At 38.9% G+C, this 25,942-nt stretch overlaps 1 protein-coding gene across 2 annotated transcripts; it reads left to right on the forward strand.

The window, feature by feature from the left end:
- The first annotated feature begins 775 nt into the window (after positions 1-775).
- lyplal1 (lysophospholipase like 1) lies at positions 776-25,132 on the forward strand. Of its 2 annotated transcripts, none has more exons than XM_080200547.1 (5): positions 776-926; positions 6,200-6,299; positions 7,591-7,760; positions 19,289-19,404; positions 24,657-25,132. In XM_080200547.1, exons 1-5 carry the CDS (start codon positions 848-850, stop codon positions 24,882-24,884), a joined length of 693 nt encoding a protein of 230 aa, XP_080056673.1. In that variant the 5' UTR covers positions 776-847; the 3' UTR covers positions 24,885-25,132. The 2 variants fall into 2 exon arrangements, with proteins under 2 accessions (XP_080056673.1, XP_080056674.1); XM_080200548.1 differs by having other exon boundaries at positions 776-884.
- Positions 25,133-25,942: the final 810 nt, after the last annotated feature.

Here is a 25,942-nt window from a genome sequence, read left to right on the forward strand (position 1 = left end):
GAGAATAGAATTAATGTTTTGAGTCCAGATGACCCTTTAGACTCGAAACATTGGCTCTATTCTCCCTCCTGATGCTGTCTCACCTGCTGAGATTTTCCAGTGTTTTTTTTTGTCGATAACTTGGCGAGTAGTAAGAAAGCAACTTGCCTATCATATAGCGCCTTTCACATCCACAGGCTATTCCAATGAGCTTCACGTCAATAAGCTACTTTTGTGATGTAGTCACTATTGCAATACAGGAAACTTGGAGAGCCATAGGGCCTGTTCCTATACTGTAATTTTCTTTGTTCTTTGAGGAAACCCAGCAGCCAACCTGCACATTATAAGCTCTCATAAACAGCAATGGGCAGATAGTGTGTTTATGTGATGTTAATTATTGGTTAAGATACCAGAAACAACTCCACTCCTCGTCGTCAAAATGGACTAATGGGATCTTTTGAATCCTGCTGAAGCCTTGATTTAACATTTCGTCCTAAACGCAGCACCCCTGCCAGTACAGCATTGCACTGGAGTAGCTGCCTAGATTTTTATCCTACAATATTATGACCACAGTGCAAATATAAAGAACGTTTATTCAAAAAAAAGAGGATTGTGTTTTGGAAGTAATAAACTAACACAACATTTAAGAGGTAACAACCTTTTACCTTGGAAGGGAGGTGGGCAACATTCCACTGTGCGTGGGTAAAGGCGCGCATGCGCGCTGTCATTGGCAGACGGGATCGTGACCTTTACGCGTTGCATCATCGCGTCCCGTTACGTCAGACGCACTGGGGTGCCGGGAGCGTCAGGTGACGGGCGATGAGTTGATCTTCGCCCCCACCATCTTCCGGCCGGAGAAGGTGGGATAATGGCAATAAATTTACAGAGAAACATCGTTGCTCAAAGTACGAAACACACAGCTAGTGTGATTTTCTTTCATGGCTCAGGTTAGACCTCACTGATTTATATCAAGTCGTTTAATGGGTGGGGGGAAATCTAGTCTTCAGCCCTTAACACCGCGGGGGATTACAGTGATCTTCTGTGGTTGAATATCAAGAATGGTGTGTGACCAGCGAGGAGCTACCAACCATTCACCATTGTATTGTCACTTTTCACATTCTCTTCAATATTTGTAAAAATATCAGAGCAGTGGCACTGTTCTTAGTGTGGCTGCCTCAACGTCAGGGACCCGGGTTGAATTCTGAGCTTGGGTCAGTGTCTGTGTGGAGTCTGCACATTTTCCCCATGTCTGTGTGGGTTTCCTTTGGGTGCTTCCTACCACATCTGGAATGGCGCATTGGTTCGGTGCATTAGTTCAGTGCATTGACTGTGCTAAAATTTCCTTCAGTGTACCCAAACATGCGCTGGAATGTGACAACTAGGGAGTTTTCACAGTAACTTGATTGCAGTGTTGATGTAAGCCCACTTGTGATGTTAATAAATGAAACTTGATGTAGACCTTTTAGATGTTCACGATTTTCCCCATTTGCCAGCCTTCCACCCTTCCTTCCTTCACCATGTTGATTTTTTTCTACAAGTTGAATACTGCAAATGCTGGAAGTCTGAAATAAAAATGGAAAATGCAGCATGTTTGACAGCATCTGGCAGGGTTAACATTTCAAGTCCAAATGACTGTTCTACACGATGGTTCTGCAAAAGGCCCCATTTGGACCTGAAATGTTGGATAAACTCAGCAGGATCTGTGTCACGAGAAACAGAGTTCCTGAGTTCCTGTTGATGTTGAGTACCTCTGGTATTTCACCTTAGCAGGAGATATTTTACTGAGGCCAGGTTGTTCACCATCAATTATTTTATCATCCTCGTCATTACACCCAGATCTGCTCTGCAAAGTTCTAACAACCTGCCCTCATCTGAATTGTAGAAAATTGCAACATTTGTGAGAACTGTTAATAGGTTTACTAAAATCATTTTCCAACAGGTATTCTGTTCTTTTCGTATACCTATATTTTCTCAGTTTCTTTAACGTCACATATTTTAAAGACATCTGCTGAAATTTTACCACGCTGTCCACCACGGGATTGAAGTGGGCGTAGGCCGGACATCAGAAAGGTCCGTTGGCCTCAGGCTGGAATTTAGGGCCTTGCTCAAGCGAGGCCATAAACTCCCACCTATCATCTTGGAAATACCATTCAACCATCAAAGGTGATTGGTTCAATTACTTTCCTATTAAGTTAACAGTGATATGAAGTGAATAGTTTTTTTACTAAGACTGATTGCCCAAGGTCATGCATCAGTGTACACCTCCTTATCAGGATGCACCCCACTTCCTGAAACACACGGAGCTTGGAAATGGGTTGACAACAGCCAAGGGTTTAGGGTCACCAATATGCAGTTGCTTATGTCACTTAAATTATGCAGCCAACAAGTGCAAAGAACTGGCAATCTACCTTTTGTCAATTGCCTCATTAGCATTTAACTTATCAGAAAGAAAGACGTGCATTTATGTACAGGAAATCTCACTTAACATTGTCCCACGCAATGTCATTCTTCAGATTTCATTACAGCTATTTTGTTGCCATATGCCTGGAAGTTCCCACATACCCTCTCATATTGAGTCTAAGACCTGGGACTCAGGTAAGATGGGGAGCTGGCAATTTTGGGAGAGGATTAGGAGTCTCAGACAGACTGTTTTGCAAAATGTCATTTTGCATAACTTTGCAATTTCCAGGAACTAAATAACCATGTTAAGCAAGACCTTCCTAAGGTGTTTTTCATGACTACTAGGCATCTCAAAGTGATTGACAGCAAATTAAGTACTTTTGAAGTGTAATTCTGTTGTAATGCAGGAAACTCAGTAGCCAGTTTGGGCACTGTAAACTCCCACAAACAATAATGACCAGAAATCTGTTGTTTTTGTGAGGTTTGAATGATAGATATTGGTCAGAACATCGAGTATAATGCCCCTGCTCCTCTTTAAAATAATGCCATGGATCTTTTTCATCCATATGAGCAGACAAATGTGGTCTTGGTTTATCATCTCATTTAAAAGGCGGTACCTTAAATTACTTTTTCAGTATAGGGTCTGGTGTGTTGTGTGCCTACATGCCATTGTAATGTAAAAGGGCTTAGTAAAGCAAGGGTTAAAGTGAGACTGGACAATAAACTACCCAAGGTATGATGTCTAGAGTTACATGTTAAGCAACTTCGAGAGAACAGTCCAGAGAGAACTTCTGAAAGCAGTCTACCTGCAAGAAACGTCTCCACGCATCACCTTACATTGGATTTGTGAATAATTAAAAGCTAGCATCAAACAGTTCATGTTTAAACATCAAGTCTCAAGATCTCCTCAATGAAACACTTCAGCAGCAGTGATACGCAAGAAATACAATGTGGTGTACAGTGATGACCAATGGCTGTAGTACCATGGTGATCAATAGTGGTAATGGTGGTAAGGATGGTGGCAACTAAATGCATGAAGACAAAACAGCGTCCCAAGATATGAAAGAAGCAGAAGCCTAACTAGAGAGATGTGCACCCAAGAGGAAGAAAATTAAAGACACAGTTGAAGCAGCTTCCCCCCTAATTTTGAAGTTGAGGAATCCACCAAAGTGAATGGAAGTCCATTACAAGACACCAGAGTGAGAGACCACTAGATGGGTGAGCAAAAATACAAAACAAAGCTGTACTTAGCTTGTAGCACAGGTGGTAGTTCCAAGGCTTAGCATACAGAGGGCAGTTTAAAATGGTGGTAGAATTAAATACAGGTAATGCGCAGTAATAAAAATAAAAACAGCCTACAGAGTTTAAAATCAAAGAATTGCTGCCGTGAAGATTTTAAAAAAGTAGTCAGAGCAAACAGAAAGGAGCACTGAAGTTTTAAGTTTTTTTAAAAAATGCATGCGACAAATCTCCAAAAACGAGACATTGAAAAAGCGGGGATTGAATCACACACAAATGGATTGCTGCAGTTTTAAAACAAGTTTAAAAGAAGCAGTCACGATCACAAAGATCTCAGAAATGTGACGGAACGTCAAAAAAAACCTGCAGGCTGCCAACAGCTCCCGAAGCACGAAACAAAGAAAACCTGCAGCGTTTAAAGGCAGCAATCGCTACACTGCTTTGTTTTAAACATAAAAGTTTGAGGAAACTTGCCAAAAAATAAGACCCACGATTGCTGGATAGCCTGCCAAAAACCCAAAAAGTGCAGGAAAATTGCAGAGCCAGAACCAACAAGCTGCTGGCAGTCTATAATTAAAAAGGTGACCGTCTTAAAGCAGCAATCATTTTAATGTTGTATATACAAAAGAAAAGCAAACAGCCATGGGCAGAAAATTAGAAAAGTCTGACGCATTTGTGATGAGGAATGGTTCCAGTAAACACGAGTGGTCTAGCATGTTCCCAACTATGCAAAGGCAATAAGATACCCTGGCGAGATGGCAGCAAGAGACTTTGGAGCGAGGATAAAGAGAGAATGAACAGTTGATTGTCCTTCAACATCGAATGCAAAAGGAATGCATGACCATTCAGTAAGATGAAAAAATAAAGACTGTCATAAACATCAAAATGGAAGCACAGCAGAAGAAACCTGAGGAGACTGTTGAATAACAGGAAAACTCAAGATGACACATATGAGCTTTGCAAAGACTTTGGGTTAACAATGAATGCAAAATGAAGGATAAGACCAAAGTTCTGTTGCTGACCAAGAACAAAATACGACCAAAATCTATTGGGAGAATGTGAATCAGACACTGAAGTGCAAGAAACTAAGACCATAGAATCACTACGGTGCTGAAGAGGCCCATCAGGTCCGCACCGACTCTCTGAATACCCATGCTGTCCTCTCCGCCCTATCCCCACAACCCTACTCATTTACCATGGTTAATCCACCTAACCTACACATCTCTAAGACTAAGGGGCAATTTAGCATAACCAATCCACCTAACCTGCACATCCTTGGACTGTGGGAGGAAACCACAGCACCTGGAGGAAATTCACATGGACACTGGGAGAGTATGCAAGCTCTTCACAGGCAGAATTCCAAGGCCAGAATTGAAGTCAGGACCCTGGCGCTGTAAGGCAGCAGTGCTAACCGCTGTGTCACCATGCTGCCCAATTCATTAAATCTTTCGACCATGTACGTATATGCACCAACTCAGCAGAGTTCTTTTGGTCTCAGATTTTACTAGCACCTTTTCATTGGTTGTGTGAATTGTCCAAGATAGCTTCACTAATCCTTCAAAATCCAAACATTTGCAGCTTCAGTTGGTGGATGGTGGTGGACAATTAAAACAACTCACTAAGGGAGGAGTGTCCATGAGCATCCCATCTTCTCTGATGGCCTTGTCCAGCGTGTCGGTGCAAAAGACAAGGCTGAAACATTTCTGACCATCTTCAGCAAGAGGTAACATGTGGAGCATCCACCTCTGTTTCCTTCTGAGGTTCTCGTCATCATAGAAGCTAGACTTCAACCAATTTAGTTCACACCACGTGATAGCAAGAAACAATGCGTTTCTCAGAATAATGTCCTCGGCGAAGAGAGAGAGTGTGTATTGTGTACGAGGTGAGAGCGTCCAATATGAGACTCCAACTGCACTCTTTCCATTTGAACGAAAGGCACAGCAGCAGTCCTCCCCCCCCCCACCCCCATCAAAAATGACAAAGTCCTAAATATGCCTTTTTAATGAGAACTTTTTAATTATAGTAAACGTATACATGTAAGAAATGGAAAATAACTTGTAGAAATCAGCTTTTTGTATATTTGTACCATTGCACAAAAACAATTTTCTGTGGTTTGGCTCTTCAACACAGTAAGAATTTTTCTCAGGGACTCATTCCTTCAGTACTCTTGGGAAGTCAAAAGGGTTCCACGGCTGGAAAAGTTTGGGAAACCCTGTGGTGACCCAGGTGACCACAGTCACATACTGGACTGTGTTTGAAATTCCATTTGTGGTGGATGTGTGCTGATCTTGCATGGAGAGTGAATCCTGTTGAGCGTCGATCCCTTGTTTTCAAAGGAATTGATACCCTGGAGGTTCTATTGCCAGATCACTCACCACATATTTGATGATATTCGTGCCATTTGTCATTTCTCTCAAAACCAAAAATGCTGAAAGCATTTGCAGAGTTCCAGAAAGGTTTGCAAAAGTTGAGTTGTACATTTGGGAGGTTCTGAAGATCTTCATGGATTGACATAGCTAGCTGGTAGTAGTGACCTTAAATGCATAACATTTGTGTGGTATTTATTTTTTCTGTCTTTCAGGTGATACTGGACAAGGTATAAGAGCATGGATAAAAGATGTACTAAAGCAAGAACTGACTTTTCAGCACATACGTGTAATTTATCCAACAGCACCTTTAAGGTATCATTTATTTATCAGAAAATAAATGTTCAATGCAAGAATGTTTCAGCCCAGTAAACTAGACACATCAATACTCTCTCAGCCAGTTAGAAACTAAGTAACATTTTGTTTATAAGAAAGATGAATTGTAAATACTATATTTCATTTTTTCCGAATCACTTAATTCTGATAATCTTGTGAAATTACTGTTCTTTGACCTCTACATTTAACAATATCATTTTGAATACAAATATTTAATTGGACAAAACATTAATATATTCAACTTTTTGGTGTCTTCTGAAATGTGCTCTGAATATATCTATTCAATTTACCAGTGGATTTTGCATGCACTTTTCAAAAGGAGTTTGCAGGATAGATTCTCATTTCTGTATCTCGAGACTTCTACTTCCTTTTTTTCCCCCTTTTCCTTTTCTACTGATTTCTTTCCACTTCTTTCCTTGTCTGGCTAGGTTGCTTTTGCTTGCTTTTTTATTAATTTATTTTAGCAATGCATCTCTTTTGACCTTTCTGGTTCTCTTGTCCTTTAAGATAAAACTGACTTTGCTCCTGACATTTCTTCCATTTCTACCCTTTTTAGAACCCACACCTTGTTTGCTTTAAAAATTAACTTGGAGAAAAGTTGGAATAAGGACAAAGAAATTGTGAACTCTTTATCACCAGCTGTAACATTAACTGTTCCCTGCTTCTCTTATCACCATCCATAGTCTTTCGACCTTGTAACCCTCAGTGACTCCTCACTGCCAGCCCACCCTGTTGCCGCTATGCTTTCAGTTGCCACTATATGCTTTCTGGTCCTTCCCCCCCCATTGCTCCTTCTCCACCCAATTTGCTCCTTCGCACCCTCCCCCCCCCCCCCCCACCTCCACATTTGGCCCTTGCTTCTTTCCTCTGTCCCCTTTCTCCCATCTCCTATTTGTCACCCATTCCCTCAATGGCACTGCCCCACTCACCTGCTCCATACCCTCGCTCCATTCTTTCCCTTTTCTGTTCTAGTCTTTTTTTCTCTGCAGCATCTTATGCTGGGAGGAAAAAGAGAATAGGAGATGTGAATAATCACAGTTGTAGACAAGTTCCTAACACAAGTATGTTAAACAGTTGGCTTCCAGGTTAATGCTTTTGGAGGCAGCCAAAATAAACAACACGAGTCAGCTTTTTAACAATTTAAATTTGTGTCTTTGTGCAGGCACTTAAAAATTAACCTTTAACCTTGTTTTCCAATATCTTTAAGTGATTTTCATTGCAAAAAATAATTATTACAAATTACAATTGCTTTTTATTGTCACTTTTTCAGACCATATACACCTATGAATGGAACTCTGTCAAATGTGTGGTTTGACAGGTACAAAATTTCCAATAACTGCCCAGAACATCTTGAATCGCTGGATTCAATGTGCCATATACTGGGGAATTTGGTGGATGAAGAGGTCAAAGCTGGAATTGCAAAGAACAGATTAATCTTAGGTAAAATATGTTATTAGTTTTCCTAACATTTTAAGCAAAACATAAAGTAATCTGAGAATCTACCTTTACTTTTCCATTCCTGTTTCCTGTCTGCTATCCTTCCATCAAGCATGTTTATCCTGGCACAATCACTGGATTGTATCACAGATTCACTGAATAAAAATAAAGATGCACGTGGTTGATCATATCCTTTTGCACTTATAATTTTGGTCATATCATTTAGTTTGTGAAGTCAATCATTTCTTAACTCCTGGGCTAAAGAGGATTGTTTTACTTAGAAAGTATGTGTACCTGTCTAATCAGTTTCCTTCCAACATGATTTCTTTACTTGATACTGGAGAAACCTGATACCATTATTTCAACTCTGGCCGAAGAAAATGCACATTTGCAGTGGATTATTAAATCTGGTACTGCTGCAATTTCAATCATTTAATTGCTCAAAAAGAATCTGATGGTTTTTAATGGTAAATTAAACCGAAGGCAATATACTTTTGATTTTGTATTCTGGTTTGCTTTTAGAAAGACCAAAAAAACCCAGCAATATTTCCGGCATAATACTAAAATTTATTTTGGCACTTGTGTATTCTTGCTTGCTATTCATGCTGACAAACATATCTGATATCAAGTGATATATTTGAGTTCATATGCGCTGAAAAGTTACAACTATCATTTGAAATGAAAGTATTAGTAAATTGACCCAATTGAAACAAGAATAAAGAGGTAGCTATCTCTCCATCCTGTAGTTGTTGGAGATAGAAGTATTTGCCTGCAGCAAGAATATCTCTTTTATGAGAGAGTCTAAATTTTTAGTAGTATTATTGACATCAGAGTTAAAAATACAGCCTCAAGTTACCTAATTTATAATTGTCTGGGACTAGAAACACAAATCAAACTCTCAGTGTGGCATTCGTTGTTCCCTTTTAGCACAGAACTAAACATTGAGTAAGTGCAAATTCAAAATGGCCAGCTTTAGTGAGGCTGAGACAAATTAGTTCTCAGCTGTACATTTTTGCTGCAATTAACACTGTAATATTTAAAAACACATTTGGAGAAACTTAAGCTTCATAGCACAGTCATTGAAAAGAATAAACTACCAGCTGTGAAGGAAGTGAAAACATCCTTAAAAAAAGTCCCAGTGTTTATGTTTTGTCTGATTCAGACAAATATAAAAGATGCAAAATAGGGAAGATTAAATGTTCACTGAAATTTCAAACTAAGTGACGTACTATGTGTTAGAGTCCAACATCCTTAATAACCATTTATTTGTATGGTTCACATTTATTATGATTCTGTTTGTATATGACTTCAATTTTCTCTGTCATTCTTTTTGTAAGTCTCTCTTTCCTGTCTTCCATTTCTTGTATATCACAGAGTTCCTCTGTGTTTCTGTCATGTATGTTAATTTATTGATATAATCTCTATCTCTTTGAAAGTGGAGTGTGAATGCAGAATGATCATCAACTTACTAAGGGTTGGAAGTTAGTTGGATTAGGTAGGAAGCTGCTGCCACATGCAGTGGTGAGGAGGCGAGGGAACAAAGGTCAGACAGGGAGGGAGGGAAGAATTCTCAACTGATAGTTGCATAATTAAGGTACTAATCAATTCTCTTAAGTTTTAATAAGTTAAATTAAAATCAAAGTTCCACTTGTGGCACTGCATATTTGTTTTTCTATGTTTCATTATTGCTGCTGATGGCTCATTGAAAAATGGAACTCGCATCAAAAGTTTGACGTCACTGATTAATATAATGCAATATAATTAAGTCCAGAAATATTTTTTCTGTTCACAAACTAACTTGATAGATGGCAGCTGAAAGTACGTTAGCAGTCAGTGATGAGTTTGTGCGTATGTATGGAGTACCAGGAAATAAGAGTTAGTGTCATTTAATATTTAATAACATTCTCAAAGTATTTATGAAATCATAAAATATTCACTTAAGATTAGCAGCAAGATGTCTTCCAAAACTACTTCCTATCATTGTCATTGGTTTCCCCTCACTATCGAAGAGGGCCATTTCTTGCATTTTAAGGGGTGTGTATTCTCACATGGCTGTGGAGTCTGACTGCAGAACTGCATTATTTTCACAATGTGAGCAAGAATGTATTGCCTTATTTTTGTCTGGCAGCCCTTGATCTTTCTAGCTTGCCTTTTAGCATATCTGTATTCTTTGCTGTTCAAAAAAAGCAACACCACTACTTGAGATCACTCCCTAAATAGTCATTTCTTCCCCTGTCTTTGATGGACATACTGCATTTCCTGTGGCTTATCTTCAAGAAGTCCTTGAATCTTAATCTCCGTCTACTTTACATGCGATGCCCAAGTTTAAGTTATAAATAGACGACCACTTTAGGATTTTATTTTCACTCATATGTACTAAATGTCCACTTCATCTGAGCTGAGCTTTGCTAATGACTACTTCAAATCCAGGCATTTCTGTTGAATACTTTGTCCTTCCATTTAATGCCAATGATGTTCTAATGCACTTCATATGGAATCTGACAAACTGCTTAATATGTCTGGAATTGGTAGTCCATGTTTCACAGGCACATAGTATTGTGTTTTTGGTCCTGGTATCTTTCAGAATCAGTCAGTATATAAGGAAACACAGGAGGTGATCAACATTGCAGTTGTTGTTTATTGCTATCACAGTCAAACTAATAAGAAAACATGGTTCCTGTGATCCCACAAGGTTTGCAAAGCACAGCAAGCCAGACAAAACATATAACACGTAGAAAGTTGGGTATTACCGCAGTCTTCAGAGATGAGAAATTTCCATCATATGGCAGAACTCTCCATTTTGGATAATGGAATTCTGCCCTCTACCAGCTCTTCCTCCAGTGCAGTTAAAGCTGGGAGGAGAGAATGTCAGAAAGTCTGAAAAAATCTGCCAAAAATGTAGTCGTCTTGAACTGCTGGAGTCCGTGTGGTGTATGTGTACCCACAATGCTGTTAGGAAGAGAATTTCAGGATTATGATTTGGGGGAGATGGGCTGGGAAGAGAGGCATGTGTGGCATGGTGGTGGTGGGGGGAGAGACTTCATCAAATCTTCTGTTTTAAGGGAATGTAGAGAGCTTAACAGGAACTTACATGAATATTTGGAGTACATAAGTAACATAGATGTTCATATTTATGTTGCTCATTATATGTTGATTTGTAAATGCAAACTTTCATAATTATTTATTGCTTGGTTTAACATGTACATTTGATTTGATTTATTATTGCCACATGTATTGGTATACTGTGAAAAATACTATTTCTTGCATCCTATACAGAGAAAGCATTCCATTCATAGAGTAGATTGGGGAGAAGGAAAGGAGAGGGTGCAAGATGTAGTGGTACTGTCATAGCTTATATAATCCACAAGCTCATGTTCTGTTGTTCATATAGATTTCATCCACATACACTCAAATGCTGAAATGATGGGGTCACTTGGTGATTTGATACAAACTTCACTGTTATAGAAAGTAAACTAGTGTTTGTACTTGAAGTCCAATAATTCCACCTATTTGAAGTGGCGCAGAAGCATTTACATTCATTTTAGATCATTAAAAATTGCTCTAATTATAGGATTCCTTGTCACAAAAAAAATTGAGACCTTTTTGTCTTCAGCCATTTTCATTGCTGCAGCTTTCTATACAGCATTTGTCAACGTGATACCTTGGTTCCTTTAAAGCTTCTTTTGTAAACAGGCAAATTCTGAGCTTGCTCTAGGAATTCTCTCAGCCACCTTGCTTTCAGTGCAGACATTTCTGGAGATTGTGCTACCAGGAAAGGTCTTCAGGATTGTGTTATTGATAGTTGCACAAAGTGGGATATAGTCAGAGTTTGGTGGCAGTAATGGAGTATCTCGGTTTTCATTAGGTGATGGTTAGCCCAAAGTCATCAGCCGCTTTTGGTGATGGTTAGCCCAAAGTCATCAGCCACTTTTAAAAAACAGTCCATGATCCATTGAAGGCCATGCACATTGTATGACAGGAGGGCACAATATCATCATTGATACTTTATCTGAAGATTTCAGTCGCCCAAGGTTAAAGAGATAGTCATCTATTCTAAATTATATGTATATCCCATCAACATTTCCATCAAGTGCCCCAGAAAGTATTATAAAAGTGTTACGGCATGGCAGATGGTAACAACAGTCAGTGACTTTGGCCATTGTTCCACAATGAAATTGCTGTGTCAGGCCTACAGCTGAAGTTTGACGTCCAAGTTTGGTTAAGAATTTCCACAAGGTGTCTCTGTACTGTGCCAAAAACCTTTGCCAAGTCAACAAAAACAGAGTCCCATACGTAGTTCCTGACATTTCTCTTATATTTACCAATGGTGAAGATCATGTTGCAAATGTTTCTTTTCTGCCTTTGACTTTCTATAAGTTCACTTTCTACCACGTGGTTTACCAGTTTGTTGAGTGGAACCTTTGCTTAAACCTTAACAGCAATCCCAAGCAGCGCGACTCCTCTGTGGCTGTCACACAAACGTTAATGTCCTTTTCCTTTGTGCATGTGAACAATCGGCATTCTTGAATTCCCAGGTAACGATCTGTTGATCCCACATCCTGTGCTACCATTGTGTGAGTTTAATGGCTAGCTTGGGGTCCCCAGATGTGTAAATTTCTTCTAGAATAATGTCTGACCCTGGACCTTTCCTTAAGTTTAGGAATCTTTGTCAGCCTCCACAGCAGAAGGTTTGCTATGCACGTTCTCACACTTGGATCAGCTTGCAAGCCTGCCTATAGCTGCTGCAATTATGAGTGGGTGGTTAAGCTTTATGTAATACAGAAGTAAATATTGCACATGTTGGATACCTCAAATAAAAACAAAATGCTAGAAATATTCAGGCATTGAGGCATTAACAGAGAAACAAAGTTAACACTTCTGACCTATGATCTTTCATTAGAACTTCATACTATTTAGTTTTTATAAATTATATTCAGAATTATATTAAGTAATTCTGTATTAATGTATTTAAATGTATCTGAGAATTGGCTTGTTTGAATCCATAAAATATAAATAAAGTGTAAATATGTGCAGGGACATCAAACTACTGAAGGACCAGATCAAATAATCAGGGTCATTGAGTGGAGATATGATAACTATAATTTATCTATTTGAAGATTATTGTACATGAATAGTATAGAAAGAAATATAAATATCATGGGAAGTAGCTAAAAAATTATCCCTATATTTTCAACAATGTATAACTATTTGCTGCATATTAAGTGGTTTGGTCTTTGATGGAATAAAGTGTTTTAGCCTCAGAATCAGAATTTGCCTTCATAAAAAAGGAGTATAGCTGCTATGTGAGGGTGCTATACAATTAATTTTCAAATAACAATCAATGAAGTACATTTGATTGAATTAGTGATAATTATAAATACTGTAGCACAACAAGATATCTGCATGTTAGCCCTTCATTTGTATTTTATGTTTCAGTGCCACAATTGTGACATTCTGCAAGTGGACATCCTATATATAACTCCTAATATAACATCAAAATTCTATTTCAATAATTCTCTAAATGTGTGTTAGTACTCACAATACCCCAAGTTATACAAAGGGAAGTCTGGAGTAGAAAAAAACTTTTCTTCCCATCCTTCTAACCATAAAACTGATAGAGAGTCAGTCAGAGCATCAAGTCTTTGTAATATTTTGGATTATGTAAGTCGAGTAGAGTACATTCCCCTTTAAAAGCCTATGCATTTTGAAATAACATAATGCGTGTAACTGATTGAAGACAGTAATGGACTCTCACAAGGAAACAAAACAGGGTTTGGAGTTATGTGGAGAAGCTTTATTGAATCTCTGATAAAATCTACTTAGTGTCACCATTAAGGAAATGCCTTTCCTAGTTACTAACGGATATTCAATATCACCAGACTAGCTCACTTGATGCTGAAAGGGTTTTTGTGTTGCTTCATGTTTGAAGAAACTGATGACAAACTAAGAAATTTGAGATTTAGACAATTAAAATAGTACTAGCTATGGAGTAAATTAAAATTAATGTGTTAAAATTGGATTGTACTGAAACATTATCCAGGTTCTCAGATAAGGATAGTTTGTCATCAAACATTGGCTGAAATCAGCAAGGGTATTACAGTTACAGTTACTCACTGGAAGGCATGATTGTACTGACAGACAAATTGCAGGATTTTTCCGTAGAAAAGTAAATCAGAGACCAAACCTTTTTGTATATTGTCATTTCAAAGGGAAAATCAATTGTTCAACCACATAAAATGTGTAATTACATAGTTATTCAAATCTCATGGTGCTTATATACATAAAAGACGCCATGATGACTAACTGCAGGCAACCTTGCCAGTGTGTGATTAAATAGGTTCAGTAATTTACCTTATAATGAGTTAGTTAAAAGACTGTTACTGGAATTGTATTGCTGTGCGTGGGAACTTTACTTTGATCTCTTTATTCCTTTTAAAAAATAATGCAATTAATAAACAAAACTCATTGTGTTTTGACATGTTTCTGTGATGTGCTTATGCTGTTGTAAGTTACTGTTTGTAGAAAATTATAACAATATTTTTTTGGAACTGCAACATTTCAAAAGGACCAACATTTTTTTCTTGTGGAAGAAATATCACCAGAAAGAAATTGTCACCTGAACTATACTGCCAACTCATTATGACTTAAGAATGTGAGCAAAAGTTAAAACTAAAATCTTTGATTTTTTTTGGAGTTCCCCTTATGGGAGAGTCCAGAGGGCATAATCTCAGAGTAAGGGGTCCCCCATTTAAGACAAAGATGAGGAAATATTGCTTCTCTCTGAGGATAATGAATCTTTACCGTGGGAGGCTGTAGAGGCTGAGCCATTCAGTATGTTCAAAGCTGAGATAGATAGATTTTATATCAGTAAGGGAGTCAAAGGATATGGGTTTAAGGTGGGAAAGTGGACTTGAGGTTTATCACATCAGATCAGTCATGATCTCATTGAATGGTGGAGAGACCTGATGGGCCAATAGGCCGCTTTCTGCTACTTCTTATGGTCTTATAGTTGTGACATTTGACAGAATAAAACTTTTGAGGCATACTGTAATGTTTCCAGTCCATTGAAATTAATGGGTAATGCTATGATGGTAACTCATTCTATTCTTACTTTAATGGTAGTGTTGTTACTTGAAATGAAAAAAAAAATTAGAATACCTATGATCCTTTAGAGCAATTAGGAGATGACGGAACCATGATCTCCTAAGAGAAAATCATTTGGATATTGTGTCTTTGTATGTAATAAAATGTATGTAAATGGCAATGTTTATTCCTACTGGCACTTTTTATAACTGAAAAACATTTGCTAATAAACCAAGCAAATCAAATTTCTTTGCTTTGTCCCTACTAATAGCTCGACCTCTCATTTAACTCTACCATTCCTCGGAATTTAACTTCGCTCTATCTTCCACTCTTGTTTCTCCAGACCCTGAGATAGCTTAGTCCATATGTCAGATTCATTTATTCTGTGGTATCTGCTTCATCTGAAGACTACATTTGTTCTTAACAGTCCCTACTTATGGCAGTGTTGATCAAACAGCTGCCTGTAAATTTCAGAAATTGATTTTAGCTGAGAGAAAAAGAGACAGCCACACACAAACAAAGTGTGTCTTTCCTCATTCTAATTTGAGTTTTCATTTGTTTGGGGAAATATGTTCAATTGTAAATCACACAGAGGAAGAAAGAGGAATGGCTTCTTTCTATGCTGTAAATGTCTGTTGTTATTTTATACCCTTTCCATCACATTGAAAACCTTACAAAGTTAGGGGCCACTGAACAAATTAATAACATCAGTTGAGTTTTACATCATTCATTTGGTACTCAAAGCTTTTATTTATAAAATCCAAGACCAACTTTTTTTTAAACTTATCAATATAGCTTATCTCTCAAAGGGACTTCTATACTTCTTTGCTTTTTCCTTTTCTTACACTTAAAAAGTGTAGAAAAATCGTAGACTCTCTACAGTGCAGAAGGAGGCCATTCGGCCCATCGAGTCTTCACTGACCGCAATACCACCCCAGCATATTCCCGCAACTCCACATATTTACCCTGCTAATCCCCAGACACTAGATCAATTTAGTATTGCCAATCAACTTAACCAGCACATCTTTGGACTGTGGGAGGAAACCGGAGCACCCGGAGGAAACCCACGCAGGCACGAGGTAAATTTGCAAACGGTGGCACAGTGGTTAATACTGCTGCCTCACAGCGCCAGGAAGCACAGTTCAATTCTGGCCTTGGGTCATTGTTTAATTCAAGGAATACTTTGTATCTGTCTTCACAAAGGACGCAGATGATGTGAAGATTACACTAGGACAGCAGGGGAAGTTATGGATAGAATAGTAATGGAGCTAAGGTTAGCATTACTGTAAGTTGCCAAGTCAATGATATGTATCCTAGATTGCTCAAAGAGGCAAGGGTTGAACTAGCAGAGATACTGGTTTCAATCTTGCAATCTTTTTTAGCCAGAGAATTAGACCACTATGTTATACTGCAATTCAGGAAAAAGGAAATGTCCCGTCAACTGATCGTTGGTAGTAAGGAAGTTATTGGAAACCATTATTAGTGACAAAATAAATTTTCATTTGAAAGGCAGCACGTTATCAAGAAGAGTCAGCATGAAATTGTTGAAGGAAAATTGAATTTTTTGATGAGGTAATGGAAAAGATTGATCAAAATAGTATGTGGATGTTTGGAAGGCATTCAACAAAGTGCCGCACAGGAGACTTGTTAAGAAGATGGCAGGCTGGGAAATAAGTGGCAGCATAGATATGGGATTAGTTTAGTGACAGGAAGCAGAGGGTGGCGAGTGGACGAACATTTTTCAAACTGGGTCGTTCCCAAGGGTCTATTGCTTTTCAATTTTTAAAAACCATCTGGAGTAGAGTGTAAGGAAAAGTATTATAAAATTTGCAATTAATATGAAACTTGACAATGTAGCAGATAGCTATGAAGATGTTTGCAATCTTCCAGGTGGCATAAGCAAGTTTGTGAAATTGACAGAAACATGTCAGATAGGGTTCAGTGCAGAGAAGTGTGATGATGCCATTTGGGAGGACTGATATGGAGAAAACAGGTATAATAATGGCAGCGCGAGTTTGAAAGGCTAGATAAGCAGAGAGATCTTGAGATCCAGATCCAGAGGAAGTTATGGAGGCATTGGTGGTGATCTTTCAGGAATCACTAGAGGCAGGGAGGGTTCCAGAGGACTGGAAAGTAGCAAATGTAACACCACTGTTTAAGAAGGGATGGAGGCAGCATATGGGAAGTTATCGCAGATTAGCCTGACTTCAGTCATGGCAAGATTTTAGAGCCTATTGTTAAAGTTGAGATCGCAGAGTATTTGGAAGTGCATGATAAAGTAGGACTGAGTCAGCATGGCTTTGTCAAGGGGAGGTCATGTCTGACAAATCTGTTAGAGTTCTTTGAGGAGCTAACAAGGAAGTTAGGTAAAAAGAGCCAGTGGACCTGATTTATTTAGATTTCCAGAAGGCCTTTGACAAGATGCCATATAGAAGACTGTTAAATAAGTTAAGTGCCCATGGTGTTGAGGGTAAGATCCTGCCATGGATAGAGGATTGGTTGACTGGTAAAAGCAGAGACTGGGGATAAAGGGGCTTTACTCAGGGTGGCAGGCCATGACTAGTGGTGTGCCTCGGGTCAAAGCTGGGACCACAACTTTTTACAACATACATTAACAATTTGGAGGAAGGAACTGAAGGCACTGTTGCTAAGTTTGCAGATGATGCAAAAATATGTAGAGGAACAGGTAGTATTGAGCAAGCAGGGAGGCTGCAGAAAAACTTGGACAAGTTAGGAAAGTGGGCAAAGAAGTGGCAGATGGAATACAATGCGGAAAAGTGTGAGGTTATGCACTTTGGAAGGAGAAATGGAGGCATGGACTATTTTCTAAATGGGAAAATGCTTAGGAAATCAGAAACACAAAGGGACTTGGGAATTGTTGTTCAAGATTCTCTTAAGGTTACCATACAGGTTCAGTCGACAGTTAGGATGGCAAATGCAATGTTAGCATTCATGTCAAGAGGGCTCGAATACAAGAGCAGGGATGTACCTCTGAGGCTCTATAAGGCTCTGGCCAGACCCCATTTGAAGAATTGTGAACAGTTTTGAGCCTCATATCTAAGGAAGGAATGGCTGGCCTTGGAAAGGGTCCAGAGGAGGTTCACAAGAATTGATCCCTGGAATGAAGAGCCTGTGGTATGAGGAATGGTTGAGGACTCTGGTCTGTACTCATTGGAGTTTAGAAGGATGAGGGGGCATCTTATTGAAACTTGCAGGATACCATGAGACCTGGATAGAGTGGACATGGAGAGGATGTTTTCCTTACTGGGAAATACTAGAATCAGAGGGCACAACCTGAGGCTGAAAGATGAGGAGGAGGAATTTCTTCAGCCAGAGAGTGGTGAATCTGAGGAACTCTTTGCCACAGAAGTCTGCGGAGGCCAGGTCATTGTGTGTCTTTAAGACAGAGATAGATAGGTTCTTGATTAATAAGGGGATCGGGAGAATGGGGATGAAAAGAAAATCAGCCATGATTGAATGGCCTAATTCTGTTCTTATGTCTTATGGTCCTGAAAGATGGTAGTGTATGTTGAGGTCATAGTTCAAAAAACATAGTGGATTACTTGGGTTTAGAAATAGTTCTAAAACATTGGTTACGTTTCATTGGATTTATAGTGGATAATTCTAGATATCTCACTCGAGGAAGATGTAAAGCCTTGGGCCACAGAGGAAATTACCAAGTCATTACCTGGGACAAGAGACTTCAATAAGAAAAGAGATTTGAAAAGTTAGAAATGTTCTCCTTGTAACAGAGGTTGAAGAGGTGAAGAGATTTCAAGGTGCTGAGAAGTTTCATAAATTACAACTGCTCCCGTTGGTGTCTGGCCTGATATATAAAAGCTAAAATGTAAAATAATTGGCAAAAGATTGAGAGGAGAGATTAAGAGAATTGTTTTCTCTCAATGTTGTCATGATCTGGAATCTACCTGAAAAGGGGGTGGAAGTTGATTCCATAAAGGACAGTATGTGAGAATGAGAAATTTACAGAGTTACAAATAAAAAGTGGAGATGTGTGACTAAGACTGCACTTTCAAAGAGGCAGCTGAGGCATAATATGCAAATGGCCTTCTTCTGTGCTCTAAGTTTTTATGAAGTATTAAAAAAGTTGGCTTAGAACTTTTTGAATTAATGATTTGTAGTAGTTTGAAAAAATAATGGGAGGTGTGCCTCAAACTGGTATTAAGAAATTAAAATTATTTAACTGGTTGATTAAGAAATAGATTGGTATGCTACCCATTTTCTACTGCCCAGTTTCTTCAGTATTGTAAAACTGAAATGAAGTTGACTATTACAATTATTAAAATAATTAAATTGCCAATTCCACTAATGAGACAAACTCCAATTTTTGAAATTGAAGTTTGTTTGACTTTACATCAGTCTACAAAATTATATTAAGTTTGATTGTATTCTACAAAACTATTTATTTAGATCTTTATTTGGCTTTGCAGGGGGATTTTCAATGGGAGGAGCTATGGCTATGCACTTAGCCTATAGATTTCATCCACAAGTAGCAGGAGTGTTTGCTCTATCCAGTTTCTTGAATAAGGATTCTGTTGTCTACCAGGTAAGCAGAAGAATATCCTGGCAAAGCGCAAAAAGGACTTGAAACGTTAACTCTGCTTACAGATGCTACCAGACCTACGGAGTTTTTTCAACATCCTCTTTCAGAAACTTTCAGATTCCAGTGTCTACGGCATTTTGTTTATTTTGATGTTGAAGCAGAAGAATGGAACTTCTATATTTATGCACCTTTCATAACCTCAGGATGTCCCAGTAACGTTATAGCCAATGAATGCCTTAATGGTAACTATTCTGTTATAGTCAAATGTGGTAGTGGATTTCCACAAAAGTTGTATGAACAACACAATGATTGTTTTGGCTGAGGAAACAATGTTGACTAAACAGGTGGAGAATCCTGTTGTTTGGAAAACAGGATTCTTTTTGCCCAGTTTAACAGGCAGGTGGATGCATGGTTTAACGTAGCATTTAAAAGGTGTCCTCTCTGACAATGCAGCAATTCCTTAATAGTATTCTGAAGTGTCCACCTAAATTATACTTTAAGTCTTGAAGTGAGACTTAAAACTCACTATCATCCCATTCACCTGAGAAAGTTACCAAATAAGATAAATTTACACCGAGGTAAGATGTAGTGTATTTTATGTAGATAGTATCTGGCATAATTTTGATTGAAACTAGAGGGCTACTTAGCAAAATTCTTAGATTGGGACGTGGGTTGAAATATATTCCAATGATACATCAACACATTCATAGGAAATCTTGCTAAATTCCAAGACTTTTAGCAATACATTTAATACCATTGCTAAAATAGTGAACAGAAGAATTTCATATGAACGTGGTGTCACTATAACATCATATGCCATCATTTTTGACCAATGAAGTATTATAATTGGAATTTGCTTTAAGTTATCTGAATATTCTTTATTTTAAATGAATCTATTCTTTTACAGTTGCAATAATGCACTTTTTTTTGGTTCGTTTCATTTTAATATATTAAGAAGCTCAAAATGGATGAATCTGCATTCATTTATTTGCAGCGCTTGTTTGTTTGGAGTCACAAATCTAGCATCATTTAAAGCCAAGTGATTCAGTTAACCCTAAATATTCAGGTGCATGAATAGGTTGGTGAATTTGACCTTAACATAGTCAGGAAAGATAGAAAGGTAGATAGGTAGGCAAATCTCAGAGTTGTAAGAATAATAGGATGATAAGAGTAGAGGATTTCAACTTCCCCAACATTAATTTGGATAGTTAAATTGTGAGAGGTTTAGAGGGGATGGAATTCCTAAAACGCATCCAGGAGAGCTTTTTATGCCAATACATAGAAAGTCATACAAGAGAAGGGATTGTACTGGACCTAGTTTTAGGGAATGAAGCCGAGCAAGTGGTAGAAGTTTGTGGGGGAGCATTTTGGTGACGGTGATCATAACTTAACAGGATTTAAGATAGTTATGGAAAGAGACAAAAATGGACTGGAAATAAAAGTTCTGATTTGGAGGACAGCCAGTTTTAATTGGCTAAGACTGGATCTGGTCATAGTTAACTGAGTAGCTACTTGTAAGAAAATCTACATCAGAACAGTGGATTCATTCAAAAAGGAAATAGAGTACAAGGCCAACATGTTCCCATGAAAAGTGGGAGCAACATGTCCAGAGAACCCTAGATGTCGAGAGATACCAGAGGTGGATAAGGAAAAAAGGGAGGCTTATGGCAGATACCAAGAGTTCAAAACAGCAGAAGCCCTGAATATAGAAAGTGCAGGGGGGTTACTTAAATAGAAATTAGGACAGTGAAGAGAGGGCATGAAAAAACACTGACAGGTAAAATAAAGGAAAATCCAAAGGTGTCTTTTCAGTATATTTAGAGTGGGAGGATAACCAGAGAAAAAGTAAGGCCCATTAGGGACCAACAAGGCAATTCTGTATGGAGCTGGAAGACATAGGTTTTAATAAGTACTCTGCATCTGTGTTCATTATGAGAAGGAAGGATGATATAGGCATAAAAATCAGGGAACGGCATTGTGATTTATCTGAACAGTTTAACATTGAGAGGAGATATTAACAGTTTTAACGGGCCTAAAAGTGATGAATCCCAGACCCAGATGAGATGTATCCCAGGCTGCTGTGGGAGACAAGTGAGGAGATTGCAGTGGCTCTGACAATTTTCACATCTTTGCTGACCACAGGAGAAGTGATGTGGATATGCCGGCGTTGGACTGGGGTAAACACAGTAAAAAGTCTGACAACACCAGGTTTAAGTCCAACCGATTTATTTGATAGTAAACTCACTAGCTTTTGAGAGGTTTCCCCTCAAAACTCCTCGAAAGCTAGTGAGTTTACTATCAAATAAATCGGTTGGACTTAAACCTGGTATTGTCAGACTTTTCACAGGAGAAGTGACAGAGGACTGGAGAACAGCTAATTCTGTACAACATGAAACAAGAATACAAACGCATTCGGATAAGGAGGCATTTAGAAAGTTGTTTTTGGTGCAGATCTTGGTGGTAGTAGCAAATATTCAAACGAGAACTTTGAAGGCCGAAATGGGGAAGGGTTCCATGTGGACAGCAGTTGAACATGGGTCAGTCAGTACTAAGATTTTCAATTGTTCAAGAAGGGAATTAGGGAAAACCAGCAAATTACAAGCCATTGCAGTCTAATGTTCAGAGGTAGGGAAACTGTTGGAAAAAATTCTAAGGGACAGAAGTGGTCTGCACTTGGGGAGGCAAGGATTAATCAAGGATAGCATGGTTTTGTAGAAGGGAGACGATGGGCCCGATCTTACTATCGAGTTGTGTCTGTTTTCGGGCGCGAGAACTTGGTAAAGCTGGGTGTAAGCGAGTTGTGCAATCCATGACTGCCTCTGCAGCTGTTCCCCCTTTACTGATGGCTAAAAATGGCAGCGATTGGGACTATACCCAAAATAGTTGTGACAGTTTAAATGCATTTAAATTGAATTAATGGGCTGGGTGCCCAACTTTACCGGCACTTCCCTCTTTACCACCGCGTTTGCCCATCTAGATTTGGTGCAAAACGGACATGGTCCACAAAGGTCCAATTCGGGCACTCCAGCTTCTGAGGAGGTAAGTTCAGAGCTTCCAGTGGCTCTCTGACTCAGATCGGAGGTGGGGTGGGGAGGCAGGTCGGTGGGTCAGATCCCTGTCTGGTGGGTGGGGGAAGAGAAGGGCCAGATCGCTCTCTGGTGGTGGGGGAGGTGGGTCAGATCATCCTCTGGTGGGGAGGCAGGGAGGCAGGTCAGATTGCTCTCTGGGGGTTAGTGGGTCTGCTGCCACTCTGTATGTGATTGGTGGAAGGCAGGGGGCCGCAATCGGTCTGGGTAGCAAGGGGGTGGGGGGATAGAGGGGTCAATTATGTTGTGGGGGCCAGAGGGGAGGTATTATTGTGCCTGGGAGCGATGTGGCAGGAGAGAGTTTTTCTATTTTTACTGCCAATCGGAGCTGCAGTGTTTTGGGTGCGATAAGCCCCACTTTCAAGCTTTTGTAGTGCGATTTGGAATCACTGATTTTTTTTTCAGACAGAGTGCGTATGGATACACAATGTGTAGATGAGGGTAATGTAGTTGATGTAGTCTACATGGACTTCAGTAAACCTTCTGACAAGGTCCCACATGGGAGGCTAATGAAAAAGGTAAGAGCCCATGGGATCCAGGACAATTTGGCAAACTGGATCCAAAATTTGCTTTGTGGTACGTGGCAGATAGGTAGCAGAGAGTGATGGTTGATTGTTTTTGTGACTTGGAAGCCTGTGTCCAGTGGTGTTCCAGAGGGATCGGTGCTGAGTCTTTTGTGATTTGTAGTGTACATTAACGATCTGGATGTGAATGTAGAAGGTATGATAAGTAAGTTCACAGGTGACTCAAAAAATGGTGGTATGGTAAATTGTGAGGAACAAAGTCTTAGATTAGAGGATAATATAGATGGGCAGAACAGTGGCAATGGAATTTAACCTTGAAAAGTGTGAGGTAATGCATTTTGGAAGGACGAACAAGACAAGGGAATATACAATAAATGGTTGGCCCCGAGGATGTATAGAGGATTTTGGTGTGCATGTCCGTAGAGCTCTGAAGACAACAGAAAGTGGTTAGGAAGGCATATGGAATACTTGCCTTTATTAACCAAGACATTGAATTTAAGAGCAGAGAGGTTGTGATGAAGCTGTATAAAGCATTAGGCCACAGCTGGAGTGCTGTGTGTAGCTCTGGTTACCACACTATAAGAAAGAAGTGATTGCACTAGAGAAGCTGCAGAGCAGAGTCACCAGGATGTTAACTGGGCTGGAGTATTGCAGCTATCGTAAGAGACTGGGTAGGCTGGGGTCGCTTTCCTCGGAGCAGAGAAAGCTGAGGGAGTACCTGAATGAGGTGTATAAAATTATGAGGAGCATAGATATAGGTGGCACAGTGGTCAGCACTGTTGCCTCACAGCACCGGGGACCCAGGTTTAATTCCAGCCTCCGGTGACTGTGTGGAGTTTGTATGTTTCCCCCGTGTCTGTGTGGAATTCCTCCAAGTGCCCCATTTTCCTCCCACAGTCCAGAAAGTGTGGGTTAGATTAAATGGCCAAGCTAAGTTGCCTCTTAGTTTCAGGGGGAGTAGCAGGGTAAGTAAATCCATGGAGTTATGGGTATAGGGCATAGATGAGATTCTTGTCAGTGCAGGCTCCTTCTGCACTGTAGGGATTCTATGATAAATTAGGATAATAGGAAGGAACGTTTCCCCTTAACAGAGGGATCAATACCAGAGGCATAGATTTAAGTTAAGGGGCAGGAGATTTATGGGAGATGTGAGGAAAAATCTTTTCATCCAGAGGGTGGTGGGAATCTTGAACTCTCTGCTTGAAAGGATGGGAAAGATAGAAACCCTCACAAGAAGTGTTTAGATGAGCACTTGAAATGCCATAGCATACAATCTTACGGGCCAAGTGCTGGAAAATGGGATTAGAATTGATAGGTGCTTGATGGCCGGTGCAGACACGATGGGCTGAAGGGCTTTTTTCCGTGTTGTATGACTCTCTTGTTTCAACTTTTAATCATTGACTACCTTTCTAAATAGCATTTCAGCAACATGTTTGGAGATGATTATTTCTGACCAAATGTTTTCATGTGTTTGTGAACATCTAGATGCCTATATCACAGAGTAGTAGTTTGAAAAAAAATTCTAGTGCTTCATAAGATATTGTGCTTACTTTTTTTGCTGAATTTGTTCTGTATGTGATAGGATAGAAATTAATTGCTAATGTCATATTTGTAACATTTATCTAAAATATGTTTTTGTCTCCAGGCTATCCAGAGCACTAAAACCTCAATGCCTGAATTGTTTCAGTGTCATGGAAAGAATGACCCACTGGTTTTGCATGAGTGGGGTAAAGAGAGCTGTTTGCATTTACAGTCACTGGGAGTGAAAACCACTTTTAATACTTTTCCTAATCTGTATCATGAACTTTGCAAATCAGAGTTGGAACAGCTGAAGTCATGGATTTTACATAAACTACCTAATGGTGAACAGTAATGCTATTCACTCTGAATCAAATAATGTTTTATGTATATATAATGTACCTTGTAATCCATTTATTAGCTAATATTGTCAAGAATGAAAATATATCATGGATGAATCCACTAATAGCTTTACATAAAGTAAGCAAAAAATGTTTTAAAATCACACTGGTATAGTGTTATGTATATTACTTTTCCTATAATGCACTATTGATTTATACTGTTGTACAAATGTATTTCATTGCATTAAATAGTTTATCTTGATCAGTGTGCTCTTAAAATCAGTTGCAGATTGATGCATGCCAAACTGGTTGCACATTCCAGACAATATTGCAATTCGCAAACTTTGTCAATTATCAATCTGTTGTTAACCTCAACAATGTTAACTCCAGCTAGTCAATTATCATCAAATTTAAGTAACATTTGTTGCAAAAAAGGGCAGAATGTGAAATCACTCCTTTCGAAGATAACTAAGTTTCTTGTGGCCTCTCATTGCAAGTCATCAAACTCCATAACTGACTATTCTTCCCACCTCCCTGGTTCAGTCCTGTAGTCCTGTAAACTGTCCATATTTGAAAGTGCCCAAACTTGGAGTCCAGCATCCATTATGTTTTGAAGATAGTAGATTCTTGGTCACAGAACATTGAAAAGCCCTTAAAGTCTGATAGATCGTTACACAGGACCTTTAGAATCAGAATGCTTTTACATTAAAAAAAATCTATCTTATCATTATCCAAATATGTTATATTGAAGAATATAACGTATTCATATATTCATATTATTCTGGCATAGACCTGTTGGATCAAATAACAGTTGTGCTGTAACTTCAATGTCATTTATGGGGAGTGTAAATTTTGTTTTTGGAATAATACTGCTGAACTTAATGCAAATCCTCTGTCTTACTAAAACATTTAAGTGAATCAGTGATCTTTCATTGATGCCTACAATTCTTTGAGTCCAATCCAAGTGGCGCCTCCAATACTTAATTGGTCATCTTGGCTCAACACCCAGCCTAAATTTTCAGTGTCCATGTAGCCTGATATGTTGAAACATTGTCCTGTAAGTGAATCTCAT

Source organism: Carcharhinus amblyrhynchos, chromosome 12 (genome assembly GCF_965287045.1).
Source record: "Carcharhinus amblyrhynchos chromosome 12, sCarAmb.v2.hapA, whole genome shotgun sequence".
Taxonomy (NCBI): domain Eukaryota; kingdom Metazoa; phylum Chordata; class Chondrichthyes; order Carcharhiniformes; family Carcharhinidae; genus Carcharhinus; species Carcharhinus amblyrhynchos.